We start from the raw sequence: 13,896 nt of genomic DNA, 5'->3' as shown, positions 1-13,896 counted from the left end.
GTTCTTAAAACGAAAATAAATCTTTGACCTCTTTTCGTGTCTCAATAACACATCAAGCCTAAAATAAAACCTGTTATATGGCTAATCGGAAGTATGTGCTCAAAACAAGACTTATACCTCGGATAATTATAGTGTATTCTGTGTATTCTGGGACAGAATTGCCCTTAGCATTGTCAAATCGTAAATTCATAAATTCATTCATACATCGTACCTATGATCTAAGGATCCAAGGATCGCAGCAGATGGAGGGAAATCGTACGGAAGAAACTGATGCAGCGGTGGAGTCACGACCCTCAGTAATGAGGAAAACGACGCGAGGAGGGAGGACCCATGATAGAAAAATAGATATGATAAAAAACTTTAAATGTTTAAAAAAAGACACTTCATTTATATTGCTCTGTTTTATACTACTTACCTAAATGTGTTGTGCAGTTTCACATATTTGTTATTTGTAATTTGGAAGAAATGAAAAACGTTTATTTTCATTCAATTAGTTGAACCAGCCGATTTGTAGATCGGCTGTTACGTAAAAGCATAGGCTAGCGAATATACTGTTTTGTTTATTATAGCATATTTATTTGGCGCTGTCTGGGTCGTATCGTTTACCACGATAACAAGAATTCTACATGTTAGTTCATTTTATAAACTACTAGCGACCCGCCCTCGCTTCGCTTCGGAAACATTAAAACAGACATGAAAAAAAAAAAAAAAAAAAAAATTAAAAAAAGTAGCCTATGTTCATCAGGGGCAATGTCGGCTTCTAATGGAAAAAGAATTTTTCAAATCGGTCCAGTAGTTTCGGAGCCTATTCGAAACAAACAAACAAACAAATCTTTCCTCTTTATAATATTAGTATAGATGTATATAGGAAATTTCATTATTCATCTTCATCTTCGAATTTTATCAAATTTCATTATTCAATCATCTGTTTAGTTTAATGCGTTTAAATAACAAACATGAAAACTTCATGCCTTAAATATTCTAATAGTAAATAATACGATAATCTACTTTTAAGTAACGTAATAATATCTAAATCGAACCTGAAATGACGTTACTACTAGTAACCAAAAGTAAGCCATATTTGTCATTGCTCCTAAATGAATTTGAATGAAAACATTAATAGATAAACAAATTACTAAATTAATATTTTACTGGTGGTAGGACATCATGTGAACTGGTGGTAGGACCTCTTGTGAGTCCGCACGGGTAGATACCACCATCTTGCCTATTTCTGCCGTGAAGCAGTGATGCGTTCCGGTTTGAAGGGTGGGACAGCCGTTGTAACTATACTGAGACCTTAGAACTTATATCTAAAGGTAGATGACGGCATTTACGTTGTGAATTTCAAAGGGCTGCAGTAACCACTTAACACCAGGTGGGCTGTGAGCTCGTCCACCCATCTGAGCCAAAAAACAAAGAAAAAAACGGTACGCTGTTTACTAACTAACTAGGCACTAACCAAGCTCGAATTTTGTGCTTAATTTAAATTGAATTATAAAATCTATTCTGCCTCATTGAATAATGTTTGCTATCAACCTTTTCGGAGAACACTGTATTTTAATGTTAGATATTAAGGACTTTACGCTTTTTGCTATAATAGTGACTTACGGCGCTTTGTAACCGAAATGTGAAATAAGTTTTGTACTTACTCATAGATCGACTTTAAAGTTCAAAATAACGTTTCATATTTGATGGCACACTTGAAATAATTTTAATTCTGTTCATATTATTTTAATCTTAAAACATTCATTTACTAATATACAGATTCATTTTGAATTTGATTTTATAATTGAGAATGTACAGTGACTGAGTGAGAATGCAACTTAACGAGGTTCTTGAAAGAACCCTCAGTTGCTGCAACGGTCCATTGCTGTACCTGTGCTGATGTCTATGAATTGCCAGTGATTACCCACTATCTGGTAGGGCAATTACATTTCTCTCATTCTTGGGCTCGATTAAATTTGATAGTATAAGAAAAAATTCATAGTCCCAGAAAAAACAAAAACGTTTTTAAAATGAGCACTTTTATTACGTGCCACGTAATTTCTTATTTGTGTTCATCTTCTCCCCGGAGTCTTAGAGCCGACGACCTAAAGAATATCCCGAAGAATCCATCATTATTCGCGGTGAAGTGAAATTAATTGCGATTACGAGATAATACGTAACCGGGTCACGTAAAGGGTTCAAAAGGGTGTTTCCTCGACGCCCTCAAGAGTTCAGAAATCTCATTTTTGAGAACTTCTTTATCTTGTTAGGCGGTTTTATGTGTATCATATAAATTATGAAATTTTCTGTTTTTCTTTTTTCCAGGAATAATTGACGATGAGGACTACTTTTGAAAAAGCATACAACGCTACACAGGTAAAAATTTTAATAAAATACTATTGTCACCTAGAACAAAAAAAATACAGTCCTTATTAAAGTGTTGATGGTCTCTTTAAATCTTAATCTTATATCTGGAACCAGGAAATATTCCTGACAGACTCGATGGTGCAGTAATTAGCAGTAAATAGTCCTTGACTATTGCGCCGCAGGTCGTGGGTTTGCCGATTCCCACATCGGTCAAACATTGTGTGATGAACAGGTTTGTTTGCTCTTTGCCTGAGTATTAATTATCTATCTATGTGTATATTTGGTGGTACTCATAACAGAGAATCGTAATGGACCGGACGACCGTGCATGCTTTGTTCGCAGTTATTATTAATTATCTATTATTATTGAGCTGTTGCATAGTTTTTATCGCGAGCTTAGAGCGCGGGGACCGAATCAAGAAATTCCGTAACGAAAATAAAATCTAATACCGCCCACTTCACCTACCACGTTCCGCTTGTGTAGTGTTTGTGAATAAGCGCGCGGCGTGACGTCGCACTGCATCATGAAAAGTCTGCCCATCTCTCTCTCGCGCGGTCTAGCTTATGAGTGTGAAGGGGACAGTTAATGTTTTGCTTTTGTTAATGTTTATAAATATAGCGTGGTCTTATTTTATTATTATTTTAATATTAAATTATAATTGCATAAGGTGATAAAAAAATGCTATGCAATAGGTTTACCACGGCAGTCCCAGAGTGCCACACGTGTTTTTTATTTAATCCTCATCCCCTAACTATTTTCGTGTAAATAAACCAGAATATATTCAATCTTAAATATGAGCCGATCCGTCTTTAGTATTGGAATAGAAAAGAGCAATAACGAACTATATGCCTGTATTCATTCGCCTTTAGAATCAGATGGATCAGGCACACTGATAAATGATAGGACGAACTGAATGATCTCCGGGTAGTGGTTTGATGTTTTAGAACGTTCGCTGTTTTCAACCTTCTAAATGTAGCTACATACTTCGATAAATTAAAATTACCCTTACCATAGTATTTTCTTCGGATTTGCCGAGTCGTAGACATAATTTAAAATACTCTCAACGATACACGTTTTAGTATCATTATTTTATTTGTAGCGTTTTAAATACTTTACAGTTTCTATGGTCACGGTCCATTGAAAACGGGAAAGTATTACAAACGATGAATAATGACAATGAAAAATCGTGAGGTTCATCCTCGTAGTATAAAAGTAGTAGTGATCGCTCTTAAAAATTTTAGGTATCTTTCGAATGTTTTCAAGAAGAAGGAAGATACAATAATAAAAAAATATTGATTTATCACTGCTATCTCTGTTCTTTCGAAACCACATAATATATTTTTGATGTAGGTGGAACATACAATTTCAAGGCCGAACTGATATGAGCGCCAAAGTCTACAGTTGTGTGAAAATCACAATAAGATATTTGGATATTATTGCGATGTTCTTATCGTCATAGATTATACCAATATATACTTGCTTAGACTTGAGGGAGTTCGTATAGAGTCCCTTCTTTATTTCGCCGTAGTCGTGTTTTAAGTAATTAACACCACAGTTGAAACAATATAAATTATATTGATGTAGCGGCATAAAGTAATTACATTAAATTATATTAGGTATATTAGTTATTTAACACATTATAAATTATTTTTTATGTTTTAAATATTTGGCGGTAAAAAGGTATTGTGTCACAGACTATATTCTTTTTCCCACATCTCGTGCGTTCCGGCTTACGCATAATAAAACGCCACACCACCCCCCTACGGAGAAGGAGAATCCGCAGAAAAAGAGAAAAATTATCATAGGTCGAAAGGTTTGGAGAAGTGGACTCTGCGACCTGAACGGGTGGTATATTGAGGTGTATGTGTAGGAGTAGCAGTTAGAGGTGCCGAAGGCACGAGTGGACATAAAGGGACATTAGTAGCATCCGGTTGCGCTGGTTGAGGCACAGAAACCCGCGGTGCTGGTACTGGAACGAGATCTACTAAAGAATTTTCGACGAAGGCTGGCTTAATTCTGTCGACACTGACCGTCACCTGTTTCCCTTTTACTTCAATCGACCACGTTTTTCCGTCCTCGGCTCTAGATATAACTCTATGAGGACCAGAGTAGGGTGGTTGCATTGAACGTCTAACCGAATCCTCCCTGAGCATGACATGGCTGGCGGTGGAAAGATTTTTGAATATGAAAGGTGATGGCTTAGTGTGTGAGGAACATGGAGTGGGACGCAATTTAGACATACGCTGTCTTAACTTTACGACAAAATCGGTCGGGTCCTCGAAGCCAGAAGGACCAGGTGGTACTAACAGTTCCCCTGGAAGCGTTAATGTTTCTCCGTAAAGCAATTCCGCTACTGTTGCTTGTAGATCTTCTTTAAAAGCAGAACGCATTCCTAATAAGACCAAAGGTAATGCATTCAACCACGAATCATCATAACACATCAGAGAGGCCTTTAATTGTCTATGCATGCGCTCCACGAGCCCATTGGCACAAGGGTGGTAACTAGTAGTGCGTATACGTTTAGTACCACATAAATTAGTAAGGCGTCTGAAAAGGTCCGACTCGAACTGTCGTCCCTGGTCGGTTGTGATGACAGCAGGTACTCCGAATCGAGCAATCCAACCGGCTACAAAGGTGCTCGCCACTTCTTCTGCTGTTATTCCGTGCATAGGCCAAACTTCGGGCCATCGAGTGTAGCGATCCACAGCAGTCAGGCAGTATTGGAAGTCAGAACAAGATGGAAGAGGGCCTATGATGTCAATATGGACATGCTTCAGCCGAGACGTAGGACTGGAGAAGTGTCCAAGTGGAGATCTTATATGCCGCGTCACCTTACTTCGCTGGCAAGCAACGCAGGTTTGACACCAATAACGGCAATCTTTGGCAATGCCAGGCCACACGAAACGGTCTGAGATCAATCGAATGGTTGATCTAGTACCAGGATGGCTAAGATTATGTAGCTGAGCAAAAATCTTCTTTCGCATAGGTTCCGATACAAATGGGCGTGGTCGCCCTGTTGACATGTCGCAGACCAAAACAGTGTTTGTGCCAGGAACTACGACGTTCTCTAGTTTTAGAGAAGAATTCGCATTGTTACGATACTTTTTCAATTCGTCGTCAAGTTTTTGGCAAGCGGAGAGAGCAGAATGGTCAGTTTCAAAACTAACAGCTTCGATGCGGGACATGGCGTCCGCCACCGTATTGTCTTCCCCTTTTATATGGACAATGTCCGTGGTAAACTGCGAAATAAAAGACAGTTGATTTAACTGTACCGGAGGAAGCCTTTCGCGACGTTGCGAGAACGCGTAAACTAATGGCTTATGGTCCGTATAAATTGTTACGTGCTGTGCGGCTAGGAAGTGTCGATAATGTTGCACACTCTCATATACCGCAAGAAGTTCTCGGTAGTATGCTGGCCACTGGCACTGTCGGGGATTCAGCTTTTTACTAAAGAAACCCAGAGGTTGCCAAGCGTCACCGACTTTCTGCTGAAGGCAGGCACCAACGTGAGAACTGGAAGCGTCGGTGAAAAGCCCTAGTTCAGCGTTAGGCAACGGGTGTGCCAACAGAGCTGCAGATGACAAGCTATCTTTACAGGCATTAAAGCATTCCTCGAGCTCAGGTGTCCAAATGATCGGTGTGAGACCTTTACCTCCAGCGGCCACGATCGCGTTGACTAGCGGTGCTTGTAACTTGGCCGCATTGCGCAGAAATCGGCGATAATAATTAACCATCCCAATGAAACGACGGAGTCCTTGTACAGTCTGTGGTAGAGGAAAATCTTTTAGAGCTTGAATGCGCTCTGATGGTGGTTGTGTTCCGTCGGCAGATATTCTGTTTCCGAGAAAAGTAACCTCAGGAGCACCAAACACGCATTTTGCTGGATTTATAACGATTCCGTAGTTTTCAAATCGCTTGAAAAGAGTACGAAGGTGTGCAGCATGTTGAAGAGCATCACGGGAATACACTAATATGTCGTCAACGTACGCAAAGCAAAAATCGAGACCTTGGACAACTTCGTCTATAAATCTTTGAAACGTTTGGCCTGCGTTGCGCAGACCAAAAGTCATGTAATTAAATTCATAGAGTCCGAAGGGTGTTATGATGGCGGTTTTACAAATATCCTCAGGCGCAACAGGAATTTGCTGATATGCCTTAACGAGGTCAATTGTACTAAATATACTACACCCAGATATGTTATGGCCGACGTCACCGATATGGCGAACTGGGTACCTGTCGGGTATGGTACGTGAATTCAAAGCACGATAATCGCCGCAGGGTCGCCAGGTGCCGTCGCGCTTAGGGACCATATGAAGTGGAGAAGACCACGAACTTTTCGAAGGTCTGGCTGTCCCGCACTGTACCATATCATCAAAAACCTTTTTGGCCTCTTGAAGTTTTTGAGGTGCCAGACGTCTAGGACGACAAGAGACTGGGGCGCCCTCAGTGGTTAGAATATAATGAACTGTGTTATGCTTCGGCTCACGAATAAGTCCTGGTGGCTTCGTAATGGACGGAAATTCCGCAAGAAGTGCACTAAATTGGGATGACGGAGCGCAGACAACTTTGACGCTGGTCTGGTCTAAAACAGCGACGGCCGCAACGCATGACAACCCGGTAATGCTATCGACGAGTCTCTTGCTGGCACAATCTGGCAACAACCGATAGTGCGCCAGAAAATCGGAGCCAATGATGGCGGTGTTGACGTCAGCGATAATAAATCGCCATTGAAATGTGCGGCGTAGCCCCAAATTAAGCGCCATTTCTATATGACCAAAAGTGCGTATCTCACTACCATTGGCAGCCGCTAACGTATAGTTTGAACGTGCCGGCTTATTTGCTAACCACTGGTATGGGTAACAGGAGAGGTCAGAGCCTGTGTCTATTAAAAAACGGCGCTTGGTTGCGCTTTCGGTGACAAATAATCGGCGACTCTCCTTTAAGCAGTCAGACGTCGCCATCATTGACTGCTTTTGTCGTTTTCCGAAGGTGGCGGCGGCGTCCAGGTACATGGTTGAATACACTTAACAGCTTTAGTATTAAATTTCCTATGGTAAAAGCACATTTGAAGCTTACCAGGCGTTTGTGAGCGTCGTCGCTGGTTTGAGAAATCCCGGGTTCTATTTCTACCGCGCTCTGCAGTAAGCACAGCAAGCTGACGCGTGACCTCATCCAGACGCCGTGTGATATCTTCTAACGAAGGGGGTGAGACGGCAGACGTGCTTGCTGAGAAAACAGCAGATGAATGAGGTGCGACCATACTAGGCGAAACTTCCAAAATTTTGTCCGCTAGCTCAGCGACTTTGTCCAGCGAGAGTTCTGATTGGGCGGCCAAAATTGCTTGGAGATGTTGTGGGAGGCGACGCATCCATAGCTGGCGAAACAAATTTTCATCAGTGAGGGTGTTTCCTGCCAATGATCTAAGATGACGTAAAAACTGCGAAGGACGGCAGTCACCCAACTCAACATCACTGACAAGTTGCCGGACACGTTGCTCCTCAGACGTGGACAACCTACGGATCAACTCGGATTTGAGGCGACCATATTTGTCCTCAGGTGGTGGTTGGAGAATAATGTCCTCTACCTCCCCAATAACTCGGGTATCTAACTGAGCAATCACGTAGTTAAATTTAGTCAGGTCAGCGGAGATGCCTGAAATCGAAAACTGTGCCTCTACCTGAGCAAACCAAATTGCAGGCCGATCAGGCCAGAAAGGAGGAAGTTTTATGGCTACTGTGCATACTGAGGTAGGTTGAGGAAATAATGGCTCTGTGGGGGGTGGGTCCGTTTTATCAACGCGTTGCATTTTAAATTTTTGTAACTCAGCCTTTAGGATGGCATTTTGTTGTTGTAACAGCGTATTTTCTTCTCTTACTAATTGTTCGTTTGCCTCCATCATTGAACTTTACGTATACAATTGTAAAAAAAAAGCATTTATACAGTTTAACAACTTAAAAAATAATAATAATAATAAGTAAAGAAGAAAATGAAAATTGATGATTATGGTAAAAGATGGCAAAATACCTGACAATAAGAGGCACAGTAAAACAATTAAATAAAATTATAGTAAACAAGAAAATAGAAATTAGTTAAATACAAATGTGATGATAACACCGACTTACATTTCGTGACTATTTACTTTATAGCATTCATGTAGATAAAACCTAAAACTGTAATTATTTTGCCTCGTAAAAACAAATATTTCCTTACTACTAATCGTACAAGAATACCTTAATATTATTATTAATTACAATGTTATACTATGAATTGGTGGAGCAATGAAGGCCCGTTAACAAAATATGATTAACTATTGTTACAAAAGGAACCTTTAAATTAAATTAAAATTTTGTTTTTCTTGTTTTTTTATGTCGACAAAGACAAAGCTGTTATATATGCAATTATGTAACAAAATTAAAGTTACAGTATAGGCGGAGAATATGAAGAAGTATTAAGATTAAAATAAAATAAAAAATATAAAACACTTCACTGAGTTAATCAGAAAACACAAAAAAAAAAAGAAAATAAGTTCCATGTTGTGGAATGCCGCACCAGGTGTTTAACCGCTTGTACTTGATCACTCTGCTGTGCGCGGCGATGCTGCGCCAAGTGTATATGGTTTGTAGACGATCTTGCCTGAATGCTGTGCCAGGTGTATATAGTTTGTACTCGACCTTGTCTGGATGCTGCGCCTGGTGTATATGGTTTCTACTCGATCTCTATTTGTAACGATCGATCACGTCGGGGTCACCAATGAGGGAGTTCGTATAGAGTCCCTTCTTTATTTCGCCGTAGTCGTGTTTTAAGTAATTAACACCACAGTTGAAACAATATAAATTATATTGATGTAGCGGCATAAAGTAATTACATTAAATTATATTAGGTATATTAGTTATTTAACACATTATAAATTATTTTTTATGTTTTAAATATTTGGCGGTAAAAAGGTATTGTGTCACAGACTATATTCTTTTTCCCACATCTCGTGCGTTCCGGCTTACGCATAATAAAACGCCACAGACTATATGGAGGGTAGAGGTAAGGAGAATCGTCTGTGTGTGAAAAAGTGTCCGTTAAAATCTGCTAAACAAGGGTGGCGCTACAGTAGTAACCGGATAAATTTAAAAAAGGCGCTGAAAGTTATTAGAATGAGATAGAGAAATCAAAAAAGACAAAAGAACTGTAAGCACTACAAAAAGTATTTTATTGAAAGCTAATAAGAAAATGCAATCGATGTCTCCACGTTTTGCCACAGCAATAATTTTAGGTTATATTGACGAAATTAGTTTGGACAACGTAAACATGTGAGGTCTTGTATATTACACTGTCACTAAGTACTCTAGTCATTAAATATATTAAATTTCCTAACTCAGCATACTTCAATCAGTTAACAACTGCTCAATTCATATCATACCCTGTGCCTATGCTAGCGCCATTCTGGAGGATTTTTGAACTGTTATTTGTGCTGAAAGTGGGACACTTTTTACTGGCGGTAGGACCTCTTGTGAGTCCGCGCGGGTAGGTACCACCACTTTGTCTATTTTTGTCGTGAAGCAGTAATGCGTTTCGGTTTGAAGGGTGGGGCAGCCGTTGTAACTATACTGTGACCTTAGAACTTATATCTCAAAGTGGGTGGCGCATTACGTTGTGGATGTCTATGGGCTCCAGTAACCACTTAACACCAGGTGGGCTGTAAGTTCGTCCACCAATCTAAGCAATAAAAAAAGCTTCTCCCATATGAGACGGTTCTCCTTACCTCTACCCTCCATAGTATACTAAACAAGGACATCAGTATCCATCGTCTCGTCCTAGTCTATGGGCTGATCATGTTTGGTATTTGGTAATTTTGTTACAAATCCACTGATTTCGTTTCGAACTATTAATTTTCTATTCGCAAGGCCAAATGAAGAATCTACTCGAGTCGTTTGTCACACACGACAAGTTATGAGACACGTTAAAGTTACACCCGTGCGAGAGGCACCAGGCGCGCTCCCTTTAACTTTTGTCAAAGTTGTAAAAGAAAATTACATGTAATTAACTTTACTGTTTGTAGGTGGTGTGCGAAATGTTTATTAAGTTATGACAGGCCACGTTTTACTGCACGCATTGTTGCTGAAGCGTAACGATCGTTCCTAGAAGTTTGAGATTCATAGCCGCCACCTGGACATATTTGAAAAGAACACCAAAATCATAATTTTTTGAACCAGGACAGGAAATATTATGACATTCTGTATCTAAAACAAAATATGGTCTAGCGTTTTATTATGGACGCTTTTTCATATCATAAGGACTTATTTAAAAATCTCAAAGATATTGATAATGTAAGACTTATTTAAATATTTAAAAGTAACATCAATAAAAATGTCTTTCAGAATAAAAATGTGAATTGCAGTGTGTAGCTGCTTTCCCACTTTGCAAACCGAAAAACATAACTACTTCCCGTTATAAGTAGGCAGAAATACCGACTTGTACGATATTATTACTTTTTTTTATGATTGAAGGATTACTGGTGGCCCGGAGGCCTTTCCAGTTTCACCAGGACAGGTGGGCGAGCAAAGGCTTAGCCAGAAGGGGTGGGATTTGCTAACAACTACTCGAGCGCCTCCGAAGGAAACCTAACAACTCAAGAGCAGCTGCTTCGCGAATGAATCTACTACCGGATCGGAATCGCGACCCGCTGAGAAGATCCGGCGAGAAACTCAGCGAGCTGATTCATGGGTTAGGTTGCACGGCGAACTCTTTGTCGAGTTCGACGAGTACGGTTACCGGGGTCCCTAAGCCTGCTCCTAGTGTTAGAGCTGAAGGCGTGCAAAATATTATTACTATACACCCTATCTCCCGTAAAAAGCAACCCCCATGTTTTTAAGCAATTCGTAACATTTTTACTGGTGGTAGGACCTCTTGTGAGTCTGCCCGGGTAGGTACCACCACCCTGCCTATTTCTATCGTGCAGCAGTAATGCGTTTCGGTTTGAAGGGTGGTGCAGCCGTTGTAACTATACTTGAGACCTTAGAAATTCTATCTCAAGGTGGGTGCTGCATTTAAGTTGTAGATGTATATGGGCTCCAGTAACCACTTAACATCAGGTGGGCTGTGAGCTCGTCCACCCATCTAAGCAATAAAAAAAAAACAAAAAAAAACGTGTCGTGTTACCTCGTAATAGACATAATGAACTGAACGCACGCCCGCCTTGCGCTATCTCTTACAACTATTATAATGTGCTTCCTCCCGATCCACTAACGGTGCTTTTAGGTACCTCAAGCACCGGTCATCGTTTTCGTCGAACCCGTCGCTTACGACGAAGGGCTCGACGAGTAAATTAACCCTCAGACACAGCCCACTGAGTTTCTCGCCGGATCATCTCAGTGGGTCGGTCGCGTTTCAGATCCGGTGGTAGATTCCGCGAAGGACGGCTCTTGCTAGGGTTCGTGCTAGCAACGTCATCAGGTTTGAGCCCCGTGAGCTCACCTACTAGTTAAGGCGACGCTGATATAGTCTCTCAGGGCTATCAGCTTAGGTAGGAAACAAAAATAATGTGCTCATCAGTCCGCAATGTGTACGAACGCTTAGGAATAAGATCGACTATGTCAGCCAAACACGAACACACCGTGACAAATAGAAACGGAGTGGAAGTGGTCGCCGTGGACGAAATTGCCTAAGAAGAGTAGTATTAGTACGAGTAATAGACATAATTATTATGTAGATGTCACACTAAATTAAAAACACTCCAAAGTCGAAGCAAAACTGTGTTAAAATTCCTTAAACGTTTTTAAATATAAGAAAAAGTAACAATAGATCAATTAATCCGGTCAGAAATCTGCAAATTTCCACCGAACATCTTCCCAATTTCACGGTGGCGAAGATTGCTGCCGCCCTTAGCAGATAAGCCTAAAACATGACGGCATTACTTAAGACGACAGATTTTATTACTATGCCGTTTCCTTTTATGACAACAAAATTTATAGCCTGAACAAATGCCCACTTATTTCATTTTTACGTCGGCCAAGTCTTAATTTTTACTATGGATCAACCTCATTGCTTTTTTCAACGTCTGCTGATGTTTTAGTGTTGCCGTAATCGTTAAACCGTGCCTTGGAGATACGAAATATTCATAAAACGTCCTCAAAACTTAATTGTCATTTATTAATCCTCAGGTTCGGGTTACGGGTAATCGCAAAGTTAACGACATTAGCAAAAAATATTTTTAAAATTAACCACATTACATTACGTACGTATTTGCGCACTAAACACACTAAATGAGAGCGGTTAGAAGACCTCTCGTCTCGACACTATCCAGGAAATTGTAAAATCAACTTTCGAACGATCTAATTTCCGGGGAAGAATTGCTTTTAGGAGTTCTAAATTAAAAGTTGAAAATAGCACCTTTAATAACAAGCAAAGCTTGCCTAGCTGATTTTCCATTACTCGCCAAATGAAAGCTGGTAAACCGCTCGGCAGGTAAGCAAACAAAATAAACCGCTTCGTTCAAATACCTTGTTTCCATGATGTAAATAGCGTATAAATCAAGGGAGCGGTTACCCGTATTACTTCTGCAACTTTAGTCAGACTATAAACAATGCTCCCGAAATGCAATTCAAGTAGCTTAATAAGAAACGAGAAAAGAGAGAGAGAGAGAAGGTCAAACAATTCTATCTCTCATCAACTGAATGATCATTGTTCTATACTCTTCGTATATACTGTGTTACTTAAAATATTTTGTATTCAAGTTAAACAATATTTGCTATGTGTATGTGCATAATTTTTTTTTTTTTTTATCGCCTTTGTAGGCAGACGGGCATACGGCCCACCTGATGGTGAGTGGTTACCGTCGCCCATGGACTTCAGCAATGCCAGGGGCATTATTATAATTCTCTGATTGTATTATTTTAGCTGTTCTACACACACTCATCACTTTTAATTATTATTCTCATAATCCTCTCGCAGGTCTGCTGGAAGAAATTTCTTAAAGAAATAAGCAGTGCTTTTGTATATAATTTTCCTATTACTTCATACTATGTCTTCTTTTTCGGCGCACATAAATAAAAAAAAAAAAAAAAAAAAAAAATAAGAATCGATTCAAAGCTGTTTCTTAGTTTGTCTTTCCAATTAACGGCCCAAAGATGTTTTCATTGTATGAAACGGTTTAATGGCATGATTAACCTTTTTAAAAGAAGACAATGATAAGCAATATAGTGAACTGGTTATAAAAATAAAAAAGTCATTGCTTAGAGCATCGCAACATCTCAACATTATCAATATTTTGTACTAATTTTAGTGTAATAAAACTGAAGTCAAGGCTAGAGTCAAGTGCCGGCTATCTTATGTGAACTAAAAAACACATGATTACTTCATAGATTGTTCTATAATATTCCATGAAAACATATTGTGTTCATATTTATGTATTACCTACGTTATATATATATTTTTCTTTTAACTTCCAAACATCTTATTTTACTAAATATTTATTTAAGTTAATATAGTAGTTGACTATCGATTCGCTTCGTTTAATTTCATTCCGTGTAAACTCTGTGAAAGTTAAATCATTTT

The 13,896-nt window shown here is 39.5% G+C and overlaps 1 protein-coding gene across 1 annotated transcript in view; it reads left to right on the top strand.

Moving 5' to 3' along the window:
- Positions 1 to 13,896, top strand: part of LOC101747146 (ubiquinone biosynthesis O-methyltransferase) — a 222,227-nt gene that overhangs the window by 183,212 nt on the left and 25,119 nt on the right. The window contains exon 3 of the mRNA XM_062675231.1: positions 2,311 to 2,361. Within this exon, the coding sequence (XP_062531215.1) occupies positions 2,323 to 2,361 (39 nt within the window). The 5' untranslated portion in view covers positions 2,311 to 2,322. The remainder of the gene's footprint in view (positions 1 to 2,310; positions 2,362 to 13,896) is intronic.

The sequence above is a fragment of the Bombyx mori genome, chromosome 23 (assembly GCF_030269925.1).
Source record: "Bombyx mori chromosome 23, ASM3026992v2".
Lineage (NCBI taxonomy): Eukaryota > Metazoa > Arthropoda > Insecta > Lepidoptera > Bombycidae > Bombyx > Bombyx mori.
This window is presented reverse-complemented; position numbering and strand designations above follow the sequence as displayed.